Raw genomic sequence first — 26,482 nt, forward strand, 5'->3', positions numbered from 1 at the left:
TGGAGGCCTTAGTTCCTAGACTAAGGAAATGCTTTAGTGGAGGCCTTAGTTCCTAGACTAAGGAAATGCTTTAGTGGAGGCCTTAGTTCCTAGACAGCATCTCTGGACCCACCTGGGCCAGAAGGAAAGGTGCTGCCCTGACGGGAAGCACCTGCCAAGATTCACCACCTGATCACAAAGGCCCTTGGGCTTTGAATAAACATTATAGGTAGCCAGGCAACCAGCACCACTGGCTTTGGGTGGCACTGAGCTGGTGGCCATGAGGGAGCACTTAGGCCACCCCTTTCCCAACTCCAGCAGCCGAGCAGAGAGAGAGAAGAGAATGAGAAACTTTCCCTGAAGTCAGGGAATTCCTCCATGTCTTACCCAAGCTCACCAGGGCAGCACCACCAGGGGTCTCTAAGAGCCAGGGCATTACTGGGTTTGGGCAACCCCCATACTGATACAGCTGCAGGGACCAAGGATGTAGACACCACCACGCAACTCCCTTTGAGTATCTGGGAAGCCTTCTCCAGAAGGATGGGTTCAAAGAGCCCAGACGGTAAAGATTAAGATAAACCTTCAGGAAGACAGGACTTTACCAAACTAAGTGAGGTACAGTGACCAATCCTGGACTGGTGGAGACAGGTGACCTTTCAGACAGAGTATCGAAAATAGCTGTCCTACAGAATCTTGATAAAATTCAAGGTAACACCAACAAGGAATTCAGAAGTCTACCAGAGACATTTAACAAAGAGATTGAAATAATAATAAAAAAAAAAAAAAACTCAAGCAGAAATTCTGGAGCTTAAGAATAGATAAACTGAGAAAGGCATCAGCTTCTCAACAGCAAAATTGACTAAGCAGAAGAATTAGTAAACTTGAAAAAATACTGGCTATTTGAAAATACATAGCCAGAAGAGAGCAAAGAAAAAATAAAGAAGAATCAAGCATGCCTAGCCTCAGAGGGGAAAATCTAAGAGTCATTGGCCTTAAAAAGAAGGCAGAGAGATTGGGGTAGAAAGTTTATTCAAAGAAATAACAACAGAGAACTTTCCAAACCTGAAGAAAAAAGTCAACATTAAGGTATGAGAAGATCATAGATTTAAGCCACATAAGACTACCCTGAAGCATAATAGTCATGCTCCCAAAGGTCACAGATTGAAAAACAAAGGCTGGCAGCAGACTTCCCAACAGAAACCTTCAGGCCAGGAGAGAGTGGCAAGACTTACTCAAAGTGCTAAAGGAGAAAGACCATGGCAGGCTCAGGGGCTCACGCCTGTAATTCCACCACTTTAGGAGAATGAGGCGGGACAACCTCTTGAGCTCAGGACTTTGAGACCAGCCTGAGCAAGAGCCGCATCCCGTCCCTACCAAAAATAGAAAAACTAGCCAGGTGTTGTGGCAGGTGCCTGTAGTACCAACTACTAGGGAGGTAGAAGCAAGAGGACAGCATGAGCCCAAGAGGCTAAGGCAGCTGTGAGCCATGATGATGCCACAGCACTCTACCCAAGGTGATAGGGTAAGAATCTGTTTCAAAAAAAAAAAAAAGAAAAGAAAAGAAAAGAAAAGAAAAAACTTAATGATGGAATATTATATCCTGCAAAAATATCCTTCAAATACAAAGGAGTAATCAACAGTTTCGTAGACAAATGAAACCCAAGGGATTAATAGCAGAGCTGTCCTGCAAAGTCAGAATTCAGGGTGATAGGAAATCAAGTAGGTTAATGATGGAATTTCCAGAACAATACTCATTTCCCTTCAAACAGACTGTCAGGTCAGGGACAGGGAAGGAAATTCTCCAAACTCCTTTTCAACATGTATTTCAGAAATGTCAATTGAAGTTTGTTTTATGGGAAGAGCTTTTCTTTAAAAACAAACAAACAAACAAACAAACAAAAGAAAAAAAAACCAAATGTTTTAATATCAGAATTTTTTTTTACATATCTTTATTCTTCAAACTTTCATGTCAAGTTACAAAAAAATAGGCCACACCATATAGCTCTGTAGCTTCTTTGTGACATACACATTTTCAGGCAGAAAACAGCAATAACGAAGAATACGTGGGAAATGAACTCACAGTAAACCGATTTTAGGTGTAGAAAGGATGCATTCCGTGTCAGCGTGGTCCAGTATGTACAGTTTAAAAGTGGATCCCCCTTTACAACATCACAGATGTACATAAATTTTTACTAAAAAGGGAACCCACACAGATTTTTTAAAAACTACTTAAAGTTGTATCACAGGGACTTATTTAAAAACTGTAAAATCTTGAGTATTTCAGTGGCAAACAAAGTTATTTCAGGTTAATCTGCTCTTAAATATTGCTGGAAAAAGTGCAACCTTTAGAGAACGTCAGAGATATAAACTTCGCTACTTAAAAGCAAAATAGTATTTAGAAAGTAGATACCTCTTTCAGTTTTGTTTTTTTTTTTTTTCCTGGATCAGCAAAAACTTTTGAAATGATATTTAAGTTACAATAAATATCAGTGGGGAAGACGGAAGGAGGGATGGGGGGCTGCCCAGTCTACATGCTATAAACTGTTAAACTTACTATAATATGAAATGCTTAGGGATTTTTCATATAGGTTAGTTCCAGAAAACAGTAATTCTTAGGAACCATCCTGTTAGGATCCATATCCTATCTTCAGGTATACATATGAGATTTAGTAATTTACCTTGAAATTCCTTAAGGTTTTCCTTCCCAGGTATCTTTTGGTTAAACCAGTTGCTTCGTACACAACATAACTATAATTGTTGCATGGTTTTCTTTATTAAACAATTTTTTCTTCTTGAAAGTATATTAAAGGTTTTTTTGTTAAGTCACTGAACATTTTTAGCTTAGAGAGAAATCTGTCTGAAATGGGACTCTACTTACTCGATTTCACGTTGTACTGTGCCCTTTGACACCGGGCATCTGCCCTTTTAGGAATGAAATGAATTACAAACTGTCATCATGTGAGAAAGCGGAAAGCATGAGACTGAAACAGCCCCACTAGACCGTTCTGAAAAGAAACAACTTTGATTCTGAACTGGTGAAAAGCTACATTTTCATCTGACACTACTTCACATCACAATTATCAGCATCTCTCCTATGAAGCATTAAAGCTTTTTTTTTTTTCTAAATACAATCTTTTAAAATCAACTGAAAGCAAACAATTATTGCAAAGACAGAGCATCAGAAACAAATTCTCTCCGCCTACTCTGATTTAACTTCTAGATCACAGTATCCTGATATAGTGAAGTTCCATTTACTTTCTTTCATATTTTTTTAGCAATTATCCCATTAAAATTTCAACTATTACAAGGAGAAAAGCATTCAAAACATAATACAAAGATACAATTAAAGTTGAACACAAAATAAACACCATATTGCAACATCTCCAGATACAATGTTCGTGATATGACCAAAACCTACAGGGTCCTGGCTCCTCTCGGCATCCCACTATCTCGCCCACACCTATGTTTGTTATCATTTCACGTGTGTGTGTGTGTGTGTGTATTTGCCTTTGATCCCTAAAGTAACGAAGAATCAAGAAAATAACTCGTTTAAAATGAAAAAATGCAGTGCCTGTGACTTTTTAAGTCCTGATTTAAGCACATCTTAATTGGATCAATACTATTCTTGATAATCCAGAAATAGCAGACAAGCAATACATATGAAAAGACTTACTATGTATCAGACAAGCAATGTTTTTTAATCACAAATAACTTCTACACTGACTTAAAAACCTACAAATTAAATCTTAAATCACCTCACGGTAAAGTTAGTTAAATTCTCATGTGTCTTAGTGAGAACTCCAGTATTAAACACATTCGAAATTATCTCATTTTCTAGTGTAGAAAGAATAAGGTGCTTTTTTAATAAGCTACCACTCATCATTCCTCTTCCTCCCTCAGACCCATACACACACAAAATTCCACTAAGTGTAAACTATACAAAAAAATCTTTATTTTGAAATGATACATATGATTAAATATCTGGACTAAAAGTAGAACAGAATTTGGAGTAGAATAATTTTCCATGACTGAGTTCATATAGACAACCTAAGGTACATATGGTCAATGAAACAAAGAATAACTTTCTAACATTTGTTTTTAAAATTCTACCCTACCTTTGAGAATTGCTTTCATTTAAATTTATTTAGATATTTTTCTAGAAGACACTGAACATTCTGAGTAAGCTACCGAAGACTAGTTGCCAATTGGTGCTACATTTGCTGTGTTTATTTCCTTACTATTAAACCATAACCCTCTAATCCTATTTTGTTTCATGCAGCACCAACCAAATTTCTTTTTTTTCCTAATAAAAAATAAATATATAAAGAAGACACTGACAGGCATATATTCACAAGACCTCAATTTCTTAAAACATACATACGGGTATATTTATTTCTCTCAAATGCATACAAGACAGTAATTACACAGCAACAAATCTTTTGTTCAACAATGATTTGATTCATAAGCATTTGAAATTTACATAATTTCACATCAATACCCTTGTATTATTAAATACAGTTAAGTAAAAAAGCCCCCCAATAACCAATTCTTATATTTCCTATTTATCCCTCTATACATCCAAACTTTAAAAAGTTACAAACTGAACATTATACAGAACATATAAATCATGTTTAAAAACTGGAGGTTTTAAAATCACTGCTCCCCCAATATGATTCAGAAAAATTCTCATACTGACAAATACAGTCACAGGTGGGAAACTAAACTGGAGGAGGGGAAAAGAAAGAACAGACAGACGCCAGTTTGCCGTCTTAATATTTTACTAATCCTGTCAGTTAAAAACGGTGATGCCATGAGAAATAACAGTTTAGATTTAATGTGAAGAATGAAGTTTGCCTCACAGTTTGAGACAGGCATTTCAAGTATTTTCCTATTTGATCTGAGCTCACTGTAGCAAACCGATGCCAAAAAGAAAACAATTACTTTCTTCCATACATTCTCTCAATGTCCGCCTGGTAATGTGTTTTCAGCTCTTTGCGTTTCAGCTTGAAGGCATCTGTCACCAGACCAGTTTCAGGGGTCCATGGTTCAGGGCTCAAACGAATTTTTACTGGAATTTCAAACTTTTCCAGACTTGCTAAAATGATTTAAAAAAAAGGGGAGGGGAATATTAAAAGTGTGCAATTAGTAAATACAGTGTAACCTTGCAATCTCCAGGTACCCATCAAAATGCATAATCAATGCGTAATGCAATTCAATGTCCGTGAATCTCACTCAAGCAATCTGTCCCTCAAAAGTACCAATATAAGGTAAAGAAAAGTATGGAACAGAATTACAACAGCAAAAGTCTATTTTAAGATTCCCACCAATAGGAGAGTGAGTTAAACAAAATCGGCATAAAATGGAATATAATTCTGTCATTAAAAGTGAGTTAAATTTATATGGATATCTAATAGAGTCATGTAATGCTTAATGACAAGAAATATATTCTGACCAATGTGTTGGTAGGCAACTTTTGTCATCATGCAAGCACTACAGTGCACATCCCCCAACTGAGATGGCAGCCTACTATCCTCTAGGCCCAGAGCCCAGCTGTGGCTCCCAGGCTGCCAACCTGCACAACAGTTACTCTGCTAAATGCTGTAGGCAATAACAACACACGGTACTTGTGCTATCTAAACCTACCTAAGTACAGAAAGGGTACAGTACCAATATGGTATTCTAACCTTATGTGACCACTGTCCTAAATGCCGCCCGTTACTGATCAGAATGTCATCACACAGTGCAGGGCTGTACCCTGCAGTTACAGCACAGGCTGGATAATCTACACTCATCTCAATGCCCTGGACGAGGAGCACACACAGAGCTATAAACTGTGCACCACTAGGGACTGGGAGCCAGGAGAAGGCAAAAAGAAAACCTGCTTTTTTCCTTTACACCTATTTGTTTTCCTTGAATTTACCATAAAGAGTATAATTACTTCAGAAATTTAAAAAAATAAAATTTAAAGAGAATCCTATCAAGAGTAAAGATAGGATGCTTAGTCAATACCATGTTCGTAGAACACTGCCCAATACCAAGTAGATTGGTAAGAACAGACCAGTGGAGGAAAAGTGAGCATCTGAGGGAGGTTAGAGGAAGATGTAGTTTTGAAAAAGCATCTGTCCTTAGTAAGACTGATTTATTTTTCAGGCATTCATTCAACAAATACTTATTGAAAAAACTTACTATGTGACAGCACTCTACTATACATTATTTTCCAAGTACAAAAATGAATAGTTGCTGCTCTCAGATGGCATACAATCTGAAAAAAAACACAGGCAGACACCTGCCCACAGATAGTATACAAGAGAAAGGGGCCAAGGAGAAATCAGAAAAGGAAAACCCAGTCCCTCGTTCCCCCACAGACACTTTAAATAGATTGTTAAAATCTATTTAACAAAATAGATTTGTTAACAAATATACAGACCTATTTATTCCCTGTGTCAGAAACTTAGAAACCAGTTCAGCGGTCTCTGCACTCCAGGCGAGTGAAACCAACTGCATCAAAGGCTGGTAGGAAAATACGCAGCATTTAACTTGCTAGAGCCCCTCCCCTCAGCACAATGCAGAGCCACAGGGAGGAAAACCCAAACTGCGACTACCCCCTGGAGAAGAAGAGGAGCGGAACATACACCCAATATTCTGCCTTCTGGGGTACGAGTTTATTCTGCCTTCTGGGATATGAGTTTATTCTGCTTTCTAGGGTTTATAACTTTTTTTTACTGTCGCCCTGGGTAGAGTGCTGTGGTGTCACAGCTCACAGGAACCTTAAACTCTTGGGATTAAGCGATTCTCTTGCTTCAGCCTCCCAAGTAGCTGGGACCACAGGTGCCCATCACAACGCCAAGCTATTTTTTGTTGTTGTTGTAGTTGTCATTGTTGTTTTAGCTGGCCTGGGCCAGGTCGGAACCCGCCAGCCTCGGTGTATGTGGCTGGCACTGTAAACACTGAGCTACCTCCTGTATTTAAATCACTAAAAGGAATAGAGCACCAGGTTGGAGGCTGCAATATCAAAAACAGACACTAGAGGACACTCCAGGACTATGGCTCACTACACTACCAATGAAGCCACAGAACCAAGGGCACCAGGGGGAACTTCTGAGTTGAAACTGCAAACCTCTACAATTAGATTACACCCGCAAACCCAGAGGATACATCCTCAGGAAAGACTTGCAATGGCTCCAGAACCTGTCAGTACTCACTTCCCAATACAAAACCAGCCTGCAAAGACTGAGAAAGGTAGCCGATGTTTCAAATGCCAAGGTCCCAACAAAGAAGAAGATGTACAATGAAACAGAAGAGATGGCCTGTCAAAAAATCCAGTCTTCAAAAACCAACCTCAAATAAATGGAGATACCTATGAAATTCAAAATAAGTCATAAAGATATTCAACAAATTAAAAGAGAGTAAAGACACAAACTCAGAAAAATAGTACATGAACAAAATGAAAATACTGATAAATTTAAAAGAAAACAAAGAAGCAAAACAAATTTTGGAACTAAGGAATACATAAAATGAATTGAAAAATTCACCAGAGAATCAAGTGGAGAGACAGAATCCACAAACTCAAAAGATTGAAATTACTGAGGCAGGAGAACAAAAAGAAAAAAAAATGAAAAAAATAAAGAGAGGCCTAAGAAACCTACAGGACACCATCAAGTAGATAAAACTTTTATTATAGGAATTCCAGGAGAAGAAAGAGAAGGGGCAGAGAGCCTATTTGGAGGAATTATAGCCTAATTCTTCCTACATCTGAGGAGAGAAATGTAAGTAACAATTCAAAAAGCTCAAAGATCTCTACTAGGATAAATTTAAATAGAATCCACCAAGACACATTCATAATCAAATTGACAAAAGCTCCCCCAAATCCTGAAAGGTACTAAAGAAAAATAACTCATCACATCTGAAGAGCTCCCACTGAACTATCAGCAGGAAGCCCCAAGATTAGGAAGGAGTGGGATGATATATTCCAAATACTAAAAGAAAATTTTAGAAACCACAAAAAACCACCAAGGAAGAATGCTATAACCTAAACCTGTCCATCAAAAATGATGGAAAAATTAAGATTTTCCCTGACAAACATAAGGGGGATTATCACTACTAGATCTACTAGATCTTCCCTACAAAAATTGTTGAAGGGAGTCATTCAAGTTGACGCAAAAGGACAATCAACAGTAATATAAAACCATAAGAAATTATAAAACTACTCAGGAAAGGTAAATTCATAGGCAAAAGAGAATTCTGAAGTAATGTAGATGCATAAATCACATTCAAATCTGATATAGAATTTAAAGAACGCATGAGAAGTAATTATAAATCTGTGTTAATGGATATACAATAAAGAAGTATAATCAATAAAATAAAGGGGCAAGAATATAAAGGAATAGACTTTTTATATTACACAGAAGTTAAGCTGGTGTCAGTTTAAAAGAAATTATTATAACTTTAAGATGTTTGTATAATTGCATTGGTTAAAGAAAATAGCTATAGAATATACACAGAAAGAAATGAGAATGGGACCAAAATATGTCATAAAAATTAAAAACTTTTGTGCTTCAAAAAACACCATCAAGAAAGTAGAAAGACGATGTGTAGAATAGGAGAAAATACAGTCATCCCTCAGTAACTGCAGGGCTGGGTTCAGGATTCCCGTGGAAACTAGTATCTGCAGATAACCTACACACGTCCACTTGTATGCTTTAAATCATCTAGGTTACTTACAGTATCTGACAAAATGTAAGTGCTATGTAAATAGTTGTCATTACTGGTTTCCATTTTTACTTTTTTACTGTTATATTGTGTTTTCCAAATATTTTTGATCTGTAGTTGGTTGAATACACGAATGTGGAGCCCACAATACAAAGGGCCAGCTGTGTTTGCAAATCACCTAACTGATAATGGACTTATAACAAGAATATACGAAGAACTCATGCAACTCAATAATATACAGACAAGTAACACTATTAAAAAATGGGGAAAGGATGTGAATAGACATCTTCTAAAGAAAGATCAACAGAACCCCATAAGCACAAGAATCTTTGCTCAACATCCTCAGCCTGCAGGGAAACATAAATCAAACCACAGTAAGATGTTACTCCAGAGCCGCTAGGACGTGGGAAACTGGAGCCCTCAGCTGTCAACGGTAAGAATGTAAAATATAATGCTGCCATTTTAGAAAATGTTCAGAAAAAAAATACTTTGAAAAACAGTCTAGCTGTTCTTCAGAAATTTCAATATAAGTTAAGACATGACCATTAATTTGGTTTCTCTACTAAAGATGCAAGCACACGCCCACACAAAAACTTATACACGTTGCTCACAGCCATATTACTCTTAATAGCCAAAAGCGGAAACAGTGTCCATCAACGATGAACATAAACAAAATACGGCATACATCCATATCACAGCAGTAAGAAGGAAGCACTGATACACTACGACACAGGTGAACTTGAAAACACGCTAAGTGAAAAAAGGCAGCCTCAAGTCAAAAGGCTCTGTTGGCGCCCCTTGCTCACGATCTGCAGAGGAGGCAAATCTAATCTAATCTAATCTAATCTATTGACTTTAATCAGTGGGTGCTGAGGAACAAGGGGTTTAGGAGAGAAGGGTGAGTGGCTGCTAAGGGGATGGGGCCGTGTTACAAAATGACTGTGGTGCTGGCTGTACAACCTGGTAAACATACAGAGTGGACACAAAGTTCATGTGCAATGTAAACTAGTTGTCTACTTTATGGCCACCCTGCATTACAAGCCGTTTAACTGTATACACACATTAAATGGAAGAGTTCTACAGTATACTAATTATCTCAAAACAGCTGTTGCAATATATACAAAAATAAAATAAGCAGATAAGAATATGAACATAAAATTATGTTTATCTGTCTTTCAGAATTCTACCTTATTTAGAAATGATGTAGGTTTCTAACAAATATCCATTAATTAAATCAATTTTAGCATCAGTCTAAGGTTTTAAGCTACCTAAAAATGCTAGAAACTATCTTCAAACTGACATACCACAAAATATAATTAATGTTGAAATAAAGAAACATTTGCTTAAAATGTAAACTTATGTTTTTCATAACCTTGTATGACATACCCAGTAGAATAATAATGCACACCTGCACTATACTTAACGCTGATAACTCAGAAGACACTACTGTTTTTAGTAAAGCAATAATATTAAACTAGTCTCGGACCAAAAGAAAAACTAAGTATAGGACATCAGTACAATCAATTTCCAGTACACTAACATGGTATGAAGTTCCAAAAGAGTTCTGGACCATTCCCTCCAGGCCAGTGAGACTGGGGAAGTGAGCAGGGCCTTAAGGAACAGCTGAAGTAAGGAAAGGAGTAAAAGCTACAGAGACAAGAACAGTCAGTGCACACACACTTCAGTCCACAGGGAGCGGGTGACTTGTGTTCCCTACAGAGGGGTCTGAATGGGGAATGGACAAGGATATGTTCTTCCATCTACAGTAGAAATGATGACTGAGCAGGAAATGATATGCCCCAAGCCTTATAACAGGTTAAATGGATAGAACTACTATCATCCCATCTCAGTCGCTGGAATCAGTTAACAGAACACTCACCTGAAATAGCAGCTTCAGAAAGTACTTTCAGCACTTCATTTTCCATTTCACAGCTGTTACACAGCTCCTCCCAAGTCCCTTTAAGTCCTTTCCTTCGAGCTAGTTCTGTTAGCTCCTTTTGATTTGGCACGACAAATCCGATGACGTAAGAATGATAACTGAAATATACAAAGTACAACTTGGTTAAGAAACAAGATGGTACACTGTGTTTTAACTGCAGTTACTGATTACAGTGACAGGTAGGAATTAACGCTTCACTATTTTCAAAAAATACACATGCCACCCTTGGTCCTGGCATACTTACTTCATGCAAAAGCTAGTTTACTGTCTGATTCATAACATGTTCCACTGCTTTGGCAGAGTTCATTGCTAAATAAACCTCATTCTAACACATCATAATAAATTTCAAGAACGCCCATTATGAACAGCGTCATGTGCACATTTTTTTAAAAAACTTAGAAATATCAGAAAATTCATCTTTTGTAAAATCAGTAATTTATGGCAACAAGTTAAACAAAACTAAAACAAAATTACCAACTTTATCTAAAGAAAGCTGGCAGCAAATCAAAATAATGTGATTATTCATTTTTGCTTCTATGATCATGAAGCACTGAACGTGCATGACAAAGGCAGACAGTCTTTTCAAGACCATAGAACAATAACTCAAAGGAATGGCAGGTGCACAGGAGGAGAATGACAGTTCTGGTCACCATGATGTAAGTATAATCCAGAACTGTACTATCACTAAAGAAAATACAAAACGGCTAACTAAAGGGCAGAATCCTTTATAAATCAATGTAGTTCATCTTGAACTTGGGCTATACTCAAAATTCTGTTTCTAAATTAGTTTTTCTGATACCCCAGACTTTCTTTTCCCATAATAATTCTGTCAGTTGCCATACACAGGTTCTCAGCTGCCTCTGTGCCATCATGGCTAGGGATGCTATCTATTAAGCCACAGTGTAACATAGCTTAAGGGGGGAGCCCCCAGCCCTCCCAGGGTCCTGAGGAGACTCAAGTTTAGAGCAGGTAAGTTAAGCACTGACATTTCTTATTCCCTTTCCTCCGGAGTGGCTCTGTGAAGCTTCCCAGGCAGAGAGACTGACAGGTAGGGGTCTCAAAGCAGTGGAAAAGGAAGATTTATTTCCTTTACCTGCCAACCACATACGACCCTCCAGTGAGATGTAAAGCAGAGAACAGGGGCACACAGAAAGATGATGAGGGGAAGGACTGCAAGGGAAGGATCAGCCAATGGCTGTAACGAGGAGTCTGATCCCAGAGGTAACAGAAACAGGGCAGAGTTCTTGGGATAATTTTACAGAGAAGGTTCACAGTAGAATTCCACTTTCTTACCTATTTGCATATGCACAAATGTTATCTATTAGTGGAAGATTCTTCAAAGCTGCCTCTACTTTCCCAAGAGAAACATACTCTCCTGCTTGTAGTTTTACAAGGTCCTTTTTACGATCTGTGCAAAAATAAGATGGGGAAGGGAAAACACTGAGAACTGTGTGAATTCTGTTTTAAACAGTCCATATTAATAACACCTTTAACACATAAATACTGGCCATTCCCTAAAGGACTCGCTATCAAATTATTTAAAACTTTGCTAAATTAAGCATCAACAGTTATGCTAAAATTAAAAGTATGTAATAAAATTAGGCCTTAATTTTTTTAAACACATTCTCTTAAAAGTAAAACAATTCACTTCTCTGTAAGGAGCCCTAGCATCTGCTGAAGAGGTATGATCCTGGAGTCCATTAATACCAGGCAGGTGAAGAAGATATCCGAGGCCACCTGAAAGGTCACATTCTATCCGGAGAGATGCATAATTCAAAACACATTACTGCAATACAACACAGCAGTGCTAACTGTTAGGACTCTCCCAGCTGGACTCAAAAGGAATTCCTACAAGTAAGCCCCTCGCGGCACGTGAAGGGGAGAGGCAGCCCGAGGCAGCCCGCACTGACAAAGGCCAGAACCAGGTCAGCCAGACTCTCCGCAGAGTAGAGAAAAGGAAAACAACTGGAGATGGTGGAGATGTGCACAGTGGCCACGTAACAGAGGCATCAGGACTGAGCTTGCAGGAGCCATTACAAGGTTTACAGTGAGAAAGTGACCCAGGAAGATCAGTAGTTAGTTATCACATGGTAGAAGCCAGAGTTTAACTGGCAGCAAGCATGGACCTGAGGTGAATTTCTCACAAGAGGGTGCAGGAGGTTCAGATCTGACCTACAATCGTGGCAAGCAGGACAGAGAAAAACAGAGAAGTAGAATTTGAGGAATCTGGTAAGAGAAGTCAGTAGAATATGAAATAGGTGTGGGGGGCTGACTAAGGAGGAAAGCCTCGCCCCTCTTCCCAGGTTTCTAGGTCGCAGGAGCAGGACAGAATGCCATTAACTGGCGCACAGGGGAGAGGGCGTTTCCCACCCACATGCGCAGTGTGTAGCTGCCTGGCTTTTCTTCATTCTCTCGGGCAAGGTAAGGGCACAGTCTGGACAGGAGAGCCCCATCCAAAAATCTCCAGGTATCAAAGAATTCACAAAAATGAGTATTTCCTAAGCAAGCTAGACAAAACAACTAAGCGTTATCTAAGAGTAATTTAAAATATCACTGTTGTTGAACCATTTTTTGAGAACTCACGTCAAGCCTCAAATTCTATAGTTCATATTAAAAAATTTATATTCAAAATTTAAAAAATAAAAAAAATTGTTTCCCTTAATGATGCAATAGCCTACACCAACATTACATGAAGACATATTCTTACATCATCTTCTCTAAATACATTGTACCTCTGACATAAAACTATTTAAGAAACATTCACTTTCAAAAAAATCAGATGGCTCACCAATAATTTTTAAACAACCATCGGGGTCAAACTCTCCAATATCTCCAGTGCAGAGCCACCTCTGTCCATTTTCATCTTCAAAGAAATCAGTTTTTGTTTTTGCTTCATTTTTGTAATATCCCATTGTCACATTTTGGCCACCAATAAGAATTTCACCTCTAGGGTGCGGTTTATCAGTATTAAAGTATCCACCTAGTAAAGAATAATTTTATAACCAATATTCAACACATAAAAATTTGAAACTATTAGTTTCTAAGTAAGAACATCTTATTCTATCCAATGAGAGCTTCCCAAAGGAGGAATGCAGACACTATGAATGAACAACGTTTATCAATTTAAAACTGGGTGCAAAATTTGTTTCTTAACCATATGCATTTATGCTTTTAAGTTACTATTCCAAGAAGAAAATCATACTCTAACATCTGACTGGGCATGTGGCTCAAACCTGTAATCACAGAACTTTGGGAGGCTGAGGCAAGAATATTGCTTGAGGTGAAGACTTCAAGACAAACATGGGCAATAGAATGAGACCCTGTTTCTATAAAAAATTAGCTGGGCATGGTAATGGTACATGCTAGAGCCCAGCTCCTCCGGAGGCTGAGACAGGAAACTACCCGAGCCCAGGAGTTGGAGGCTGTAGTGAGGCTAGAATCCCACCACTGCACTCCAGCCTGCGTCAGAGAGAGCAATACTGAAAAAACAACAACCACCACCACATCCTCCACATGTTACATAAAATAATTACAAATAGTGGAGAGGTAAACTGCTGGAAAGATTACATAGAGTTTAAATATCATTTAATAATAAACTCACAAAGCATTAAGTCATCATTTAGAACAAATCTGTATAAAAGCAAATAACTATTTATTCTTACAGATAATTTTCAGAATGACTCCAAGCTTAACTTTATTGAACATTTTCACTAACGCTAGTAAAGACAGCTGAAAATGGCATTTGAGCCTTCAAATCTTTACTCTGTATAGAGGAAAGGTACATCCCAATAAATCATAGATATTAATTTGTACATTTTAATAGGAGAAAATGAATTTTTTAAAGTGATTAGTATTTTAAATGACATAAACAACAGACTTCTACAAAGTTATGAAAATTTCCGTCTGACCATCCCCTCTCAGGGAAAAGGAAAAACATGGAAAAATCCTCAGCCTCAGAGAATAAATTTTATAGTTTTGTTTCTACAAAATAAACTTATGATCACTCCTAACTTACTGACATTGTTCATTTGGCACATTTCTCAAGTTTTTGCCACAATTCTTATTTGCATTTATATAATAAAATAATAGGCGAAATAAAAACACTATTATTCCTCAGAACTAATTTTTGAAACAAACAAAACAAATGCATTCATGTAGTCTAGCTAAAAAATATCCCTTATAAAGCACAGACGTGAACACTTGTGTTTATATTCCAAAATAAGATAAGGAAGGAAATGAAGTACAAGTCTAAGTTTCAGGTTCAATATTGTAAAAACGCTGTGGTTAAATTTACCTTCCTCCCAGTTCTTTAATTTGATTTCACAGCAAACTAATGGTGCTCCCACTCTGCCAGTATTGTAGTCCCACACTAAGATATAAATAGGTTAAAAAAAAAAAAGAAGAAGCATTTGAGAACAGCAGTTAATAAATTGCTTCATTTTTCTAAATTACCAAAATTGATGATTTATCTCAAAACTCAGATATCCCCAAAGAATCCTTTAGAAAAGTCACAAACTGGTAAACTGAATAATCGTACTGGTTAACCCATGCTGAGTTTTTTTTTAAACCAAATTATTACCATTTTTAAAAATCAGGAAATTGTACATATAAATGTGAACTCTCCAGCAAAGATGGAACAACATTTTAGGTATAGCAGTAACTGCCAGCCCCGGTGCGATAGGGGGTGCTGCCCCAGCTCCCTGGAATCCCTACCACCACATGTCCTGACATCAGGGCCACTGCAGCCATTCAAGTAGCTTCCTTGCTCCTAAGTCCCTGCCGTAGAAGATGACGGGCACAATGGTTTACACCTATTCTACTTATCAGGCCCCACAGCTCTGCAGTACAGAAAAGCCTCTCAGTTCAAAGAAAGATCCCTGCAGCCCCCTCATATCAGCTAACGCTATCACACCCTATTTAAAATTAAGTAATACAGTAACAGCTCAGAATCCGATTGGAGACTGTTGACTCTCAAGGATCTGAGGAAGAACCCTCCACTGTTATAATTACTACTGCATTATATTTGCTCTTCAAATATCATTTGATTGTCAAAAATGAAAGGCTGATATTGAACACTTTAAAGATTGTTGCATTTAAAACAAACTGTTAGTAATTAATCACACATTCAATTTGAATCTTAAAAATAGAAAAAATTAAGAATCCTCAGAAGAAATCATATACATGTATTTAAGCTTGCTTGTTAATTTCCTGCAAAACAAGACTTAGAAGTGGCTTCCGAAAATATATAAAACATAGAGAACATAACTGAAAAGCAGAAAAATTAAAAAGTCATCCAAAGTAAACCTGGCATAAGAATGGTGCGCAGAAGTACTCAAAAGAAACTGGCCGCTTGAGAAGTTTAGCATCTACAGTATTTAGAAAATACAAGTAGGAGAAGCACAGCGTTAGCTAGGAGTGGAGAGCAAAATAACTTCTGTAAACCATGGAATTCATCTGGAAATCACTGATTAGGTGGTGAATACTCTCCGCAACCACATCGCCATGATAAACTCTGGCAGTAATATTCTCTAGACCTGAATCTAGTTTCTCTCCATACTTACACAGATCCCCTACACAACTAGACAAAATTTTTCTACATAAAATGTAATAACTAATATGAGAAAATGAAATGTATATAAAATAGCCAATGCTTGTTACTAAAGCTTCTCTTCTAGAATACTAAAGTTTTTGATACTTCATGATATAGTTTAATGTAAAAAGCTCCTCTAGATAAATAATTGACCACAGATATACCAAATACACTCTAAAAATTGTTATCAATAATCATAGTACCTGGAATTAGCCATTATTCTGCTACACAAACATCTTAATTACTCTTTTCCTATATATCTGCAGATAAAAAGTGCATTAACACAAAAATGCCTGGAATTGCACTCCACCTCCCACGGACACTCCACTTCATGAACAACACTAACCTTCTGTAATTGTTCCAGCCCCAGCAGATTCCGTAAGTCCATATCCCTGGCCAACGGGACAGCAAAAACAGATATTCATGAATCGCTGCGTGGTTGCAGAAAGGGGAGCACCACCACACAAGAGAAGCCGGATATTTCCACCCAGCAAGCTTCGAACTTTCCGGAAAACAAAACTAAAGAGAAAGAAAATTGATCAGAGAATCACAGGACTTTAAAACTAAATGGGGGGTGGTGCCTGTGGCTCACTGAGTAGGGCATGGGCCCCATATACTGAGGCTGGCAGGTTCGAACTCAGCCCCAGCCAAACTGCAACAAAAAATAGCCCGGCGTTGTGGTGGGCGCCTGTAGTCCCAGCAACTCAGGAGGCTGAAGCAAGAGAATCGCCTAAGCCCAAGACAGCTGGAGACTGCTGAGCTGTGACACCACAGCACTCTACTGAGGGTGACAAAGTGAGACTCTGTCTCAAAAAAAAAAAACAACTAAATGGGATCATTTAAATTCATCTTCCTATTTTTATATACAAGATTTTGAGATTAAGTTACTTATCCAAGGTCTTATTACCCATTTGGAAGATTCTCTTGATCCACTACTTAAAAATTAATTTTCAGAATTTCAGCAAGGTAAAAAGTATATAGTTTCCTCTCAAGAACTTTTTAAGGCAAGGCACAGCACTTATGCCTGCAACCCTAACACTCTAGGAGATTGGGGGGAGTGGGAAAAAACTTGAGACTAGGAGTTCAAGACCAGCCTGAGCAAGAGCAAGACTAAATCTCTACAAAATATAGCAAAATAGCCGGGAATGGTGGCGCACAGCAGTAGTCCCAGCTACTCAGGAGACAGAGGCAGGAGAAGCACTTGAGTCTGGAAATTTGAGGTTGTAGTGAGTAGCCCAGGTAACAGAGTAAGACTCAGCCTCAAATAAATAAATAAATAAATAATATTTAAATTAGACACTGTCAGGTTTAATTTTGTATAGTGATGGAAAACCCTTTGCTTCTGGCCAGAGCAATGAGTCTTATATCATTATTTACATACCAAATATATAATTAATATAATACATATTATATTAATACTGAACAATACTCTTTAAAATATACATCTTTTAAAATGTATAAAAATCAAATACTTTGCTTTAACTAACTTCATGAGAAATGCATACATATTTATATACAGCAATCTAGCTATTTCTGAAGTTTCACTAATTCAAGTTTTGAAGTGTTTATCATTTTTAAAAAATCTAATAAATCATCTATGAGGCATTTTTAAAAAAGAAAACAATTTAGACATCTAATTGATATGCATCTAAAAATACACTAATAAAAAGTCTGCACACTCCTCTGATCAAAAAATAACCTTTGAAAAAGTGAAAACTAAAAGGAAACCATTCAAAAAAAAAAAAAAATTAATAGACTCTCCAAAACCAGTATACAATCACCATTCAGTATTCATTGATCTTTTAAATAAATTTCTTCTAATTTTCTCAATTAACTGAGCTATTAATGTGAACTAAATTATTAAATTACCAAAGGAGAGAAAGGAGGAGCCCTGGCTTACCTATCACACAGTGGAGTACTGCGTCCTTTTGAGATCTGTTCCATTTTGTAATTATAGGCCAAAATAAACAGATTGCGTTGAAAACTGCTCATTTCATTCACTTTATTCATGACATTTTTATAGATTCGATCCATGATTTCCTTGGTATTTGAAAATGAGTTGATATAGTTAATGATGGTATCAGCTGCTTTACACCTTCAATTCTCAACAGATTAATACTTCTATCAAAGTTAAGGTATTTTAAAAGACGTAGCCTTTTAAAAGGACAAAAGTTTCAATACAAAAACACAGTTAGTTTTAAAAACAAGGTTTCTGTAAATGCCAGTTTTGAGCATCTAGAATAGTATCTCAGAATAGCGAGAAAAAAGACAAACAAAAGCTTCAGGGCAGGGAATGTACCATTATTGATCCTTTATATTACGTTATTTACCTTATTTATTCTGATCTAAAAACTAAATTCAAAAAATAAATGAACTACATAAAATGTTTTTCTTTTAATCTCCTAACTTTATCTTATAAATATGCAGAGTACCACATTCTTTGCTTACAAAAGGAACACAAGAATTTTGGGGGTTTTTGTTGGGCTGTTTGTCTTTTAATCCTGTATCCAGGGAATTTTGCTTGCCAGCACTGCATTTTGTTTGCTAGGTCCACTCTTATGAGGTAGACGTTAATGATTTAAAATAATTTTTCCCTTACAATTTTAAATCTTAAGTAATTTTTAAGTCAACTAAAAATTTAAAGTAGGATACTACTTAGGCAACTATAATTATAAAAGTTCTAAAACCACTGATCATTTATATTTGACTTTGGAGTAACTACGTAATTATTCTTGATATAAGCACTCAAGTATCTGACAGTAATTCTGAACACTCAAGCAAACTCAGAAAGCCCTTTAGGAGAAGCTGTCCCCATTCTATTATCCTATTTGAAGGCCCCATCCGTGATAGCAAGTGCACAGCACTTCTCACACAGCTCAGAATTTCTCCAGCTTCCCTGTCACTTTTGCTGATGTGTAGGCCAGACTTTCCCTGAGGACTGAGGAGGTAATCACGTAATTTGCTTAGAAGGAGGTTACCTCAAACCTTTCCTGCTATCTCCTGCTGGGCTTTCGGGCTTTCAGTTTCTTTAAATCAGCAAACAGTTATCATGAAAATGATTTTTATTTTAATAAGAAGCTATTTAGAAAAAGGAGCTGATCACTTCATATGAAAGCTAAAACTGAGTTGAGTGTTTAATAAATAAGAATAAAGCTAAAGCAAGACTGAGTTAATCCTGTAGAACTTTAGGCAACATCAATTAACCAGTAAGAAATAAATCCTACATAAACTACCTTATCAATAATATCTTTTCACCAGCATTTTGTAGATGACACTTTTTTAGTGCTCAGTATTAAACAGTGGCCAATTCTTACCGGAACAGCCGCCATCAGTGTCGGTTTCAACATGGAGGTATCCCCTTTACTTCCTTTTTTTATTTTTGAGGACTATAAAGTAAAGAAAAAAAGTGATGCATAAGTGATCTTTATTTTAAAAATTCAATGGAATTCTTAGATCAAAAAGAAAATTATAAATTCATCATTTAAATGTACTTACATTGTAAGAAGTACTTAAAAGACAAGAGTTTATTTTAAAATGATGATCTGTCATCCTTACAATATACTATCATATTGACTAAAAGTAAGTGTCAAAAATAACTAAGATTTTTTAGTGTTTCAAGTCATAGACATTTAATTTACCTGATCTGCTAAAGTCTGTGGTGAAGAGTAGCCGACGCGGCATCCATGAGAAAGACAGACAAGCTCAGCACTCAGCTCTAGAACATGGGCCAGAGGCAAATATCCAATGTAGACATCTTCCTCTCTGGAAGAAAAGCAAAGGTCAGGTGCTGTCTCTGCAGGAGACAAATGGGAAGGCACACAGAAAGGCCTCAGGCCCCTGTCTCTGCTGTGTAGAGAGAGAGAGAGAGAGAGAGTGTGTGTGTGTGTGTGTGTGTGAGAGAGAGAGAGAGAGAGAGAGACAGAGAGTTAGACAGACACATAGAAACACACAGCAAAAGAAAAACCCCAACTCAGCCTACAAGTCAGGTGGCAGGCCCCCTCAGGAAGAGGTTCTGTTCCTTGTCCTACTTGAAGGCACTCATGAATTATGAGCGCTACAGGAGCAAAGTGTTAAGCCAGAAGAAATAGGGGCTTGAGAGAAAAAAGGGGGGCTTACTTGAAGGATAAAAGAAATTATCCAAGTAGGAAATAGTCTTTAGATCTAGTGCACTGCCAAACAGAATAGTTCAAATAGAACCCACAATGCTCTGCCAGAAATTCTGCAGAAGGGACTCCTGTTCTGGGAGTTGGATCAAATAATAAATTAGATCTTAATATATAAAAAAAGTATGTGTATTTCAAGAATATCCAATATATGGAAGACAACTGAGGCAAATCTATAAGGAAACAGTTGCTGAAACATTTTTCCTGAAATGTATAAATGAAAAATTTCTGTCTCCATCCCCAAATCAATCCCACAGTAACCGTGTGTGTGTGTGTGTGTGTGTGTGTGTGTGAGAACAAGAGATTTTTAGGCATAAAGGCATCAAAAATATCCAACCACTGTACCACATCAGTTATCATAATACTGATCTCATCTCTGGGAATGCTTCTTTAATAATTCCTCCAACTTCCACTTGGTTTCTTCCATCAGTCTTTTTCCAACCCCACTACACCCTCCCCTGCTACCACTGAAGCTTGTCTTAAAAAGAAAAAGAAGAGAAGAGACTGAATACAGAAGCTCAATGACTATTTACTAGATTATGTTATCTGTTCCCCTGAATTATATTTAGATATAAAAATGACTAGCAAGGCAATAATGACAGCTAATTGAGATAATTTAAATTAAAAGCTTTACAACTATAAATAGTTAAAATTTACACATTATAAACTTCCATATCAGAAGTTTTTTAAAAAATTGTATTTTAAAAATTATTAACTTTATTTTAAACTTCACAACTGTAACTATTTTGAAATTAATTTTAATGTACTTTTTTAAATGAAATGCCTACTATAAGCAAACTCTGAAAGAATAATTAACCATATACTACTGAAGTGACACAATGTTCACACTGTAACAACAGACATAAATACTGAACTACTCAGTGCTACGTCCCTGTGCCATACCCCAGTCCTGGAATCCTTTCCGCCATCCCAGTTATACCAGCAATGACGTTACTATGTGAGATCATGACTCCCTTTGGGAGTCCTGTGGATCCACTTGTGTACATGATCACTGCAATGTCTGAGGGCAACGGTCTGCTACGAGGTTGGTTTTCTGTATTGAAGAAAAAGCAAAGAAAAAGCCAAGCACACTATTGACACATTCAGCCACATCACCAATTTTTTTAATAATCATTTATTAACTCAGTTTAATAAACATTAATTATACTCATAGAGAGGTCAATAAAACACTCCCCGTCCCTACACAGAAGGTAAACACATCCTATTAGGACAGAAAACAGATCAATCTACAAAGAGAACTGAAGCGAGACAAAGGGAGAGGACTATCGTACACGTGTGGAGATGGGAAATGCAGGGAAGTCCTCCCCGACCGTAGCTACTTCAGCAAAGACCTGAATAAAGTCAGAAGGGAGCTACAAAACCCCAACTGCGGGAGAGGAGTGTCCCAAGTGAAGCAAACAAGCACCAAGACCCCAAGGAGGAACGTGCTGGCTCGTCCCAAGAGGGAGCGTGCAGCAGGAGGACAAGCAGTGACAGTGACGCGGCTGCCAGGACCACACACAGGGCCACAAAGGCCAGAGTCAGGACTTTGGATTTCACTCTGGATGAAAAGCCAAGTTGTTTTTAACAGAGACACGTCACCGCCTGTCAAAGGATCATTTTGGTGCTATGTGGCTACGTAACTTTAGTAAGGGAAAAAAGAATCCCAGTAATGCAACTGACTAAGAAATAATACCTTGGACAGAGTACCTAGATATTTGCTAAAAACTGCTTCACAGTGGCGAAGTTAACTTGGTTACACCCAAAAGTCCCGGATTAAAAGACAGTGTAATCCCATTTGCCATCATAAGAACGCAAGCCTAAGCAGGACAGCTGACGAGGCGGAGAGGTGAAATAGCAGAAGGACAAGGAGAAGTCACGGATGGCATGTTTCATCTGTCTGAACTTCTCTCAGAACTACCTCCATCTGGACTGCTAAAAAAAGTGTGAAAAACTCTTTAAATGTATTTCTAAGAGGATACCCTTTCTCTCCTAACTATTTAAACGTACTTGTTGAGTTGGAGGTCTTTGCTTTCAAATCTGCCATTCACACCTTCAGCACACAACACTTGTTGGAAACTGTAACCTCTGTGGCACCTGACCTTGACACCAGACCCTGCTCATGCCTCACCAACATCTCCTTTCTCTTGACTTCCATAAACCACACCCTACATGGATCTCAGTGGCCTCTGGGGCTTCCAAACTGACTCCAGAGTATCAGACTTGTACGTGCCACTGCTTACTACATATCTACATATAAATATCCATCAGGACATAAAATCCAATGTTACCAAATTTAACATCCCCATATCCCTGTTTTGGAGCCCAGTGATTACTGACATCCAGTTAATCACTAAGTTTCCAACTACAGAGAACAACTCAGCGCCAGCCTCCTAGCAGCTTCTGCAGTCTCTCTAAATACCTGTATACTTTCTAACACGCAGTGATACTTCAGAGTCACGACGCCTAGATGTATGAGCTGGGTGATAAGGTTGTCCCTTCTGGAAAAGGAACAAGGAAAAAAAAGAGGCCACCAAGTTTAGCCACTGTGTCTGTTGACATTTACAGGTAATTCACACAGGAAAAGTTTAAAGGCATTATTTATAAACAAACTTTAAACCACCCAAAATTATCAGAAAATGGAAACAAGAATACCGAACAATGTTAAAGATAAAGTATTTTAAATTAATTTTACATAAATACTATTTTAAAATACTTGCATTTCCTTAGACCTTTCTTTAAAGGCTAAATAAAAGTAGACCTAGGGGGACCAGTTACTTTCCCAGCTGTGTCCCTTGATCTAACGTTAAGATCAAAACTCTGGCATAATTCTGGCACAAAGTGGTCACATAAGACATTTGGAAAGTGTGACATACCCACGCTGGCCTTGGCTCCCAGGGCCTGAACCGCAGCCATGGTATGAACAATGACACCTTTGGGGAACTCAGACCAGGTTGGCGGCTTCCCATCAACAGTGATGATGTGCCGCAGGCGTGGCACCAAAGAAACTATATCCTAGAGACACACAAACATGCACCATGTTCATCACAGTCAGGCAAATAGTTCAGGACACAAGAACAGTAGCTTAATAGTCAGTCAATTATTAAAGTAATTTCCTGCCTCAAAAAAGAAAGAGGAGAGAGTACACTGGTCTACCACCACTTGTTCACATGAAGAAACACAGGTCTGAGTTTCATTACTGTTTTACAGCATTAGATTTACCGTGTGCACTCCTGTTCTTCAGTAAAATCCTAATCCTCCAGGGTACTACACTACAAAATGGGCACGCAAACAGGCTGCCTGAACAAAGAGGAACCAAAAATGTGTCTTCTGGAGACTAAATAAAACTTACGGGGAAAAGAAAAGAATTCACATGTGAACTTGTTTTAAAAAAAAGAACAGCCTAGATAGAAGTGTCTGGAGACCTGAAGACGCCTCTTTTTCCTGTAATTTCATGAAATATCTCCTTTTAACTTATAAAAAATTCTGAAAACTCTTAATTCCTAAATACCTCAAGAAAAAAATCAAGGAATTACAAGTTTAAAATCTAATCCTTCAATATTACAACTTTACTAAAAGTAGACTAGAAAATAAATGAATACAAGAAAAGAAAATGTAGTTATAATTTCTTCAATTTAAACACAGGCATATTAATAATTTATAACTCTGACCTAATTATACATGAATACATATGAAATCCATTTTTTTATCTTCTAAAAGAAAGGAATAAAGTATGATATTCTTAAAAATGTAAAAGGTATTAAGGATTTAGTCTAAGTCATAAAAGAACCAAATATCAGTAATAGAACTTTCATAACCAAAACTTCTGAAGTATTGGGCAGTTATAAAGAAGTACAGTCCTCACCTTTAACTTTGTTTGCAGGAGCTCCTTACTAGTAATAATGTTGGTCACCTCTGTTTCATTCAATCCATGAACGATTGCTGGACCTCCGAGAGTAGCATATAATGTAACAACTACAAGGAAAAGCAGCAGAAAGTCAAATATTCCAACATTTCATGAACTACTAAATGTCCACAAAGCCTCTGAAAGTGGTCATGAATCCCATGGAGCACTCTGCACTCTAAATTGTTAAATCCATAGTCTACAAAAGGGTTGCATTTTTAAAAATTGCCTTAATATCCTAATCAATCAATCTAATCAATCTACTCACCCTCCCCTAAGTTCCCCAAGATTTCTAATATTTCAAAATGAAGATTTTAAAAATTTTGTTTTATATATGATATTACTCTGAGATTATCACACTGGGAAGGAATTATAACTGATTTCTAAAATTTCAAAATCCTGCTGGCTACTTGGATATCCAGCAATAAAATAACACACTGAATGTCAGATTTAGGTGAATGTCAGATTTAAGTTATTGTATGTCAAGACAAGAGCAGAAACAAGTGGCAGCACTGCTTATCCTAAAGCAGAAATAGCCAAAGAAAAACGTTCTGAGAAATGCTGAAATTACATAATATGAACAATTCGAATTTTTGTTTAATTTCTGTAAAATTCAAAAAAGACAGACATAAAATGACTTTTGAAAACTATGACAATGTTTAAAACTTCTCAAAAGAAACATAATGCAAATATAAATAAGGTATGCTTATTTAAAAGAAAATGGCATTCACAGCAAGAAATCAGCTAAAAGTATATTTCTGTCTCATTTGAAGGGCAAGACAGCATCCACAATTACAATAAATATTTTAGTACCAAGGCCTCTGAACTTACGGTTCCCAGACTATCTCACAGATTGAGCCATCATGATTACCGCTTAGATAATTACATTACAATTCTCTGTCATCTAACCTAGTACCTTGAAGTTCACCAGATTTAAGCATGGAAGTATTTCCGAAGTCAACTGCCCTTACTGATAGAAATAACATAACAAAATGACAGTAACTTCAAAAGGGAACTCCTGAGAATGGCAGCAGAGCAATGAGCCTAAGTGTACCCGAGTTTCCCAGACTTAGAAAGTCCCCTAATAACAGGGTCAAGCCCCCTCACTACGTTGACTGGCACAATTTGTTATGTACCTAATTCCTTTTCCAAAATAGACCCAAAATTCCAAGTCTTAACAAAGAGTCTCCCACTAATCAGGCACAAGGTAGAAATTAACATCAGGATTTTAACCTTTCCAGAGTGTAGTGTTATAATAAAAAGTGTTAAGTCTTTAAAAGATCAGAATGCCTACATACGCTGAAAATTATACATAAAACACGCCTGTGCTGCAATCATCCACTCGGCCCTGGTCTCACAGAAGATAGCAATGTTGGTCTTCGGTTTCTGACCCAACATCTGTAAGCCATTTCCAAAATTAAGGGCTCGAACAAAGACATCTTCATAGGAGAGCCAATCATAGTGTCCAAGAATAACCTAATGAAAAACAATTATTTTTTAATATAACCAAAATATTAATTTACAGGGAAAAAACAAAAATGTTCCAAAATGTATAACAAAACAGAAAGATACATTTGCATAAAGCTATTTTTCCCCTAATAAAAAGCTAGAGATTGAGTTTCAAATGAAAAATCTATTTTTAAAATTAACTATTTTATGATACTTTCTATGACAACTCAAATCATGATAAATCTTTTAACATAACAGTTCCTTGGCTGTATTTTTGGTTTTCAAAAATATTCAGAGTCTGATGGGATATTAAAGGCCAAGTTCTTGGCCAAATAGTCATATACTAATCAGCAACTTAGAGATTCAATTTACTTAAGAGATACAGGTGTTAATTTAAAATTTAACCTAGTACCAAGTACTACTAATGCCAAAATTTTTCTCTCCCTCTACTCAGGAATTCCCAGATTTCAATGTCATATAGCATAATATAATCCACAAACAGAAAGGGGTCCCAGGTCTGATTTATGGCTGTTCAATTCAAATTACTGTATCAAACTCTGGATAAGCAAAGTAAAACAAGTCTCTATGTAACCAGGCAAGAACTGGTTCTATTATTCATCACAATCCCCCTGTTCATGTCTTAAATGCACACTGGCACCCTTAGGCTTTTAACATTTTATTTTTGTTTATCAGAAATACAGGCAACATCAAGTTTGCATTAATAATAACCTTCTTTTAAAGCAATACTT

The 26,482-nt window shown here is 37.1% G+C and overlaps 1 protein-coding gene across 2 annotated transcripts in view; it reads right to left on the reverse strand.

Annotated features, from left to right (window-relative positions):
• Positions 1-4,326: 4,326 nt before the first annotated feature.
• Positions 4,327-26,482, reverse strand: part of ACSL3 (acyl-CoA synthetase long chain family member 3) — a 68,025-nt gene continuing 45,869 nt past the window's right edge. For both annotated transcript variants that reach the window (XM_023510350.1, XM_023510351.1), the window contains 13 exons: positions 25,583-25,760; positions 24,246-24,355; positions 23,257-23,395; positions 21,284-21,434; positions 19,856-19,979; positions 19,532-19,603; positions 18,118-18,257; positions 16,564-16,736; positions 14,922-14,996; positions 13,416-13,607; positions 11,921-12,035; positions 10,568-10,725; positions 4,327-5,074 (listed from right to left, as the gene is read on the reverse strand). In XM_023510350.1, the coding sequence (XP_023366118.1) occupies positions 4,917-5,074; positions 10,568-10,725; positions 11,921-12,035; positions 13,416-13,607; positions 14,922-14,996; positions 16,564-16,736; positions 18,118-18,257; positions 19,532-19,603; positions 19,856-19,979; positions 21,284-21,434; positions 23,257-23,395; positions 24,246-24,355; positions 25,583-25,760 (1,785 nt within the window). In that variant the 3' untranslated portion in view covers positions 4,327-4,916. The remainder of the gene's footprint in view (positions 5,075-10,567; positions 10,726-11,920; positions 12,036-13,415; positions 13,608-14,921; positions 14,997-16,563; positions 16,737-18,117; positions 18,258-19,531; positions 19,604-19,855; positions 19,980-21,283; positions 21,435-23,256; positions 23,396-24,245; positions 24,356-25,582; positions 25,761-26,482) is intronic.

This window comes from Otolemur garnettii, unplaced genomic scaffold (assembly GCF_000181295.1).
Source record: "Otolemur garnettii isolate 467f Iridium unplaced genomic scaffold, OtoGar3 scaffold00013, whole genome shotgun sequence".
NCBI lineage: Eukaryota > Metazoa > Chordata > Mammalia > Primates > Galagidae > Otolemur > Otolemur garnettii.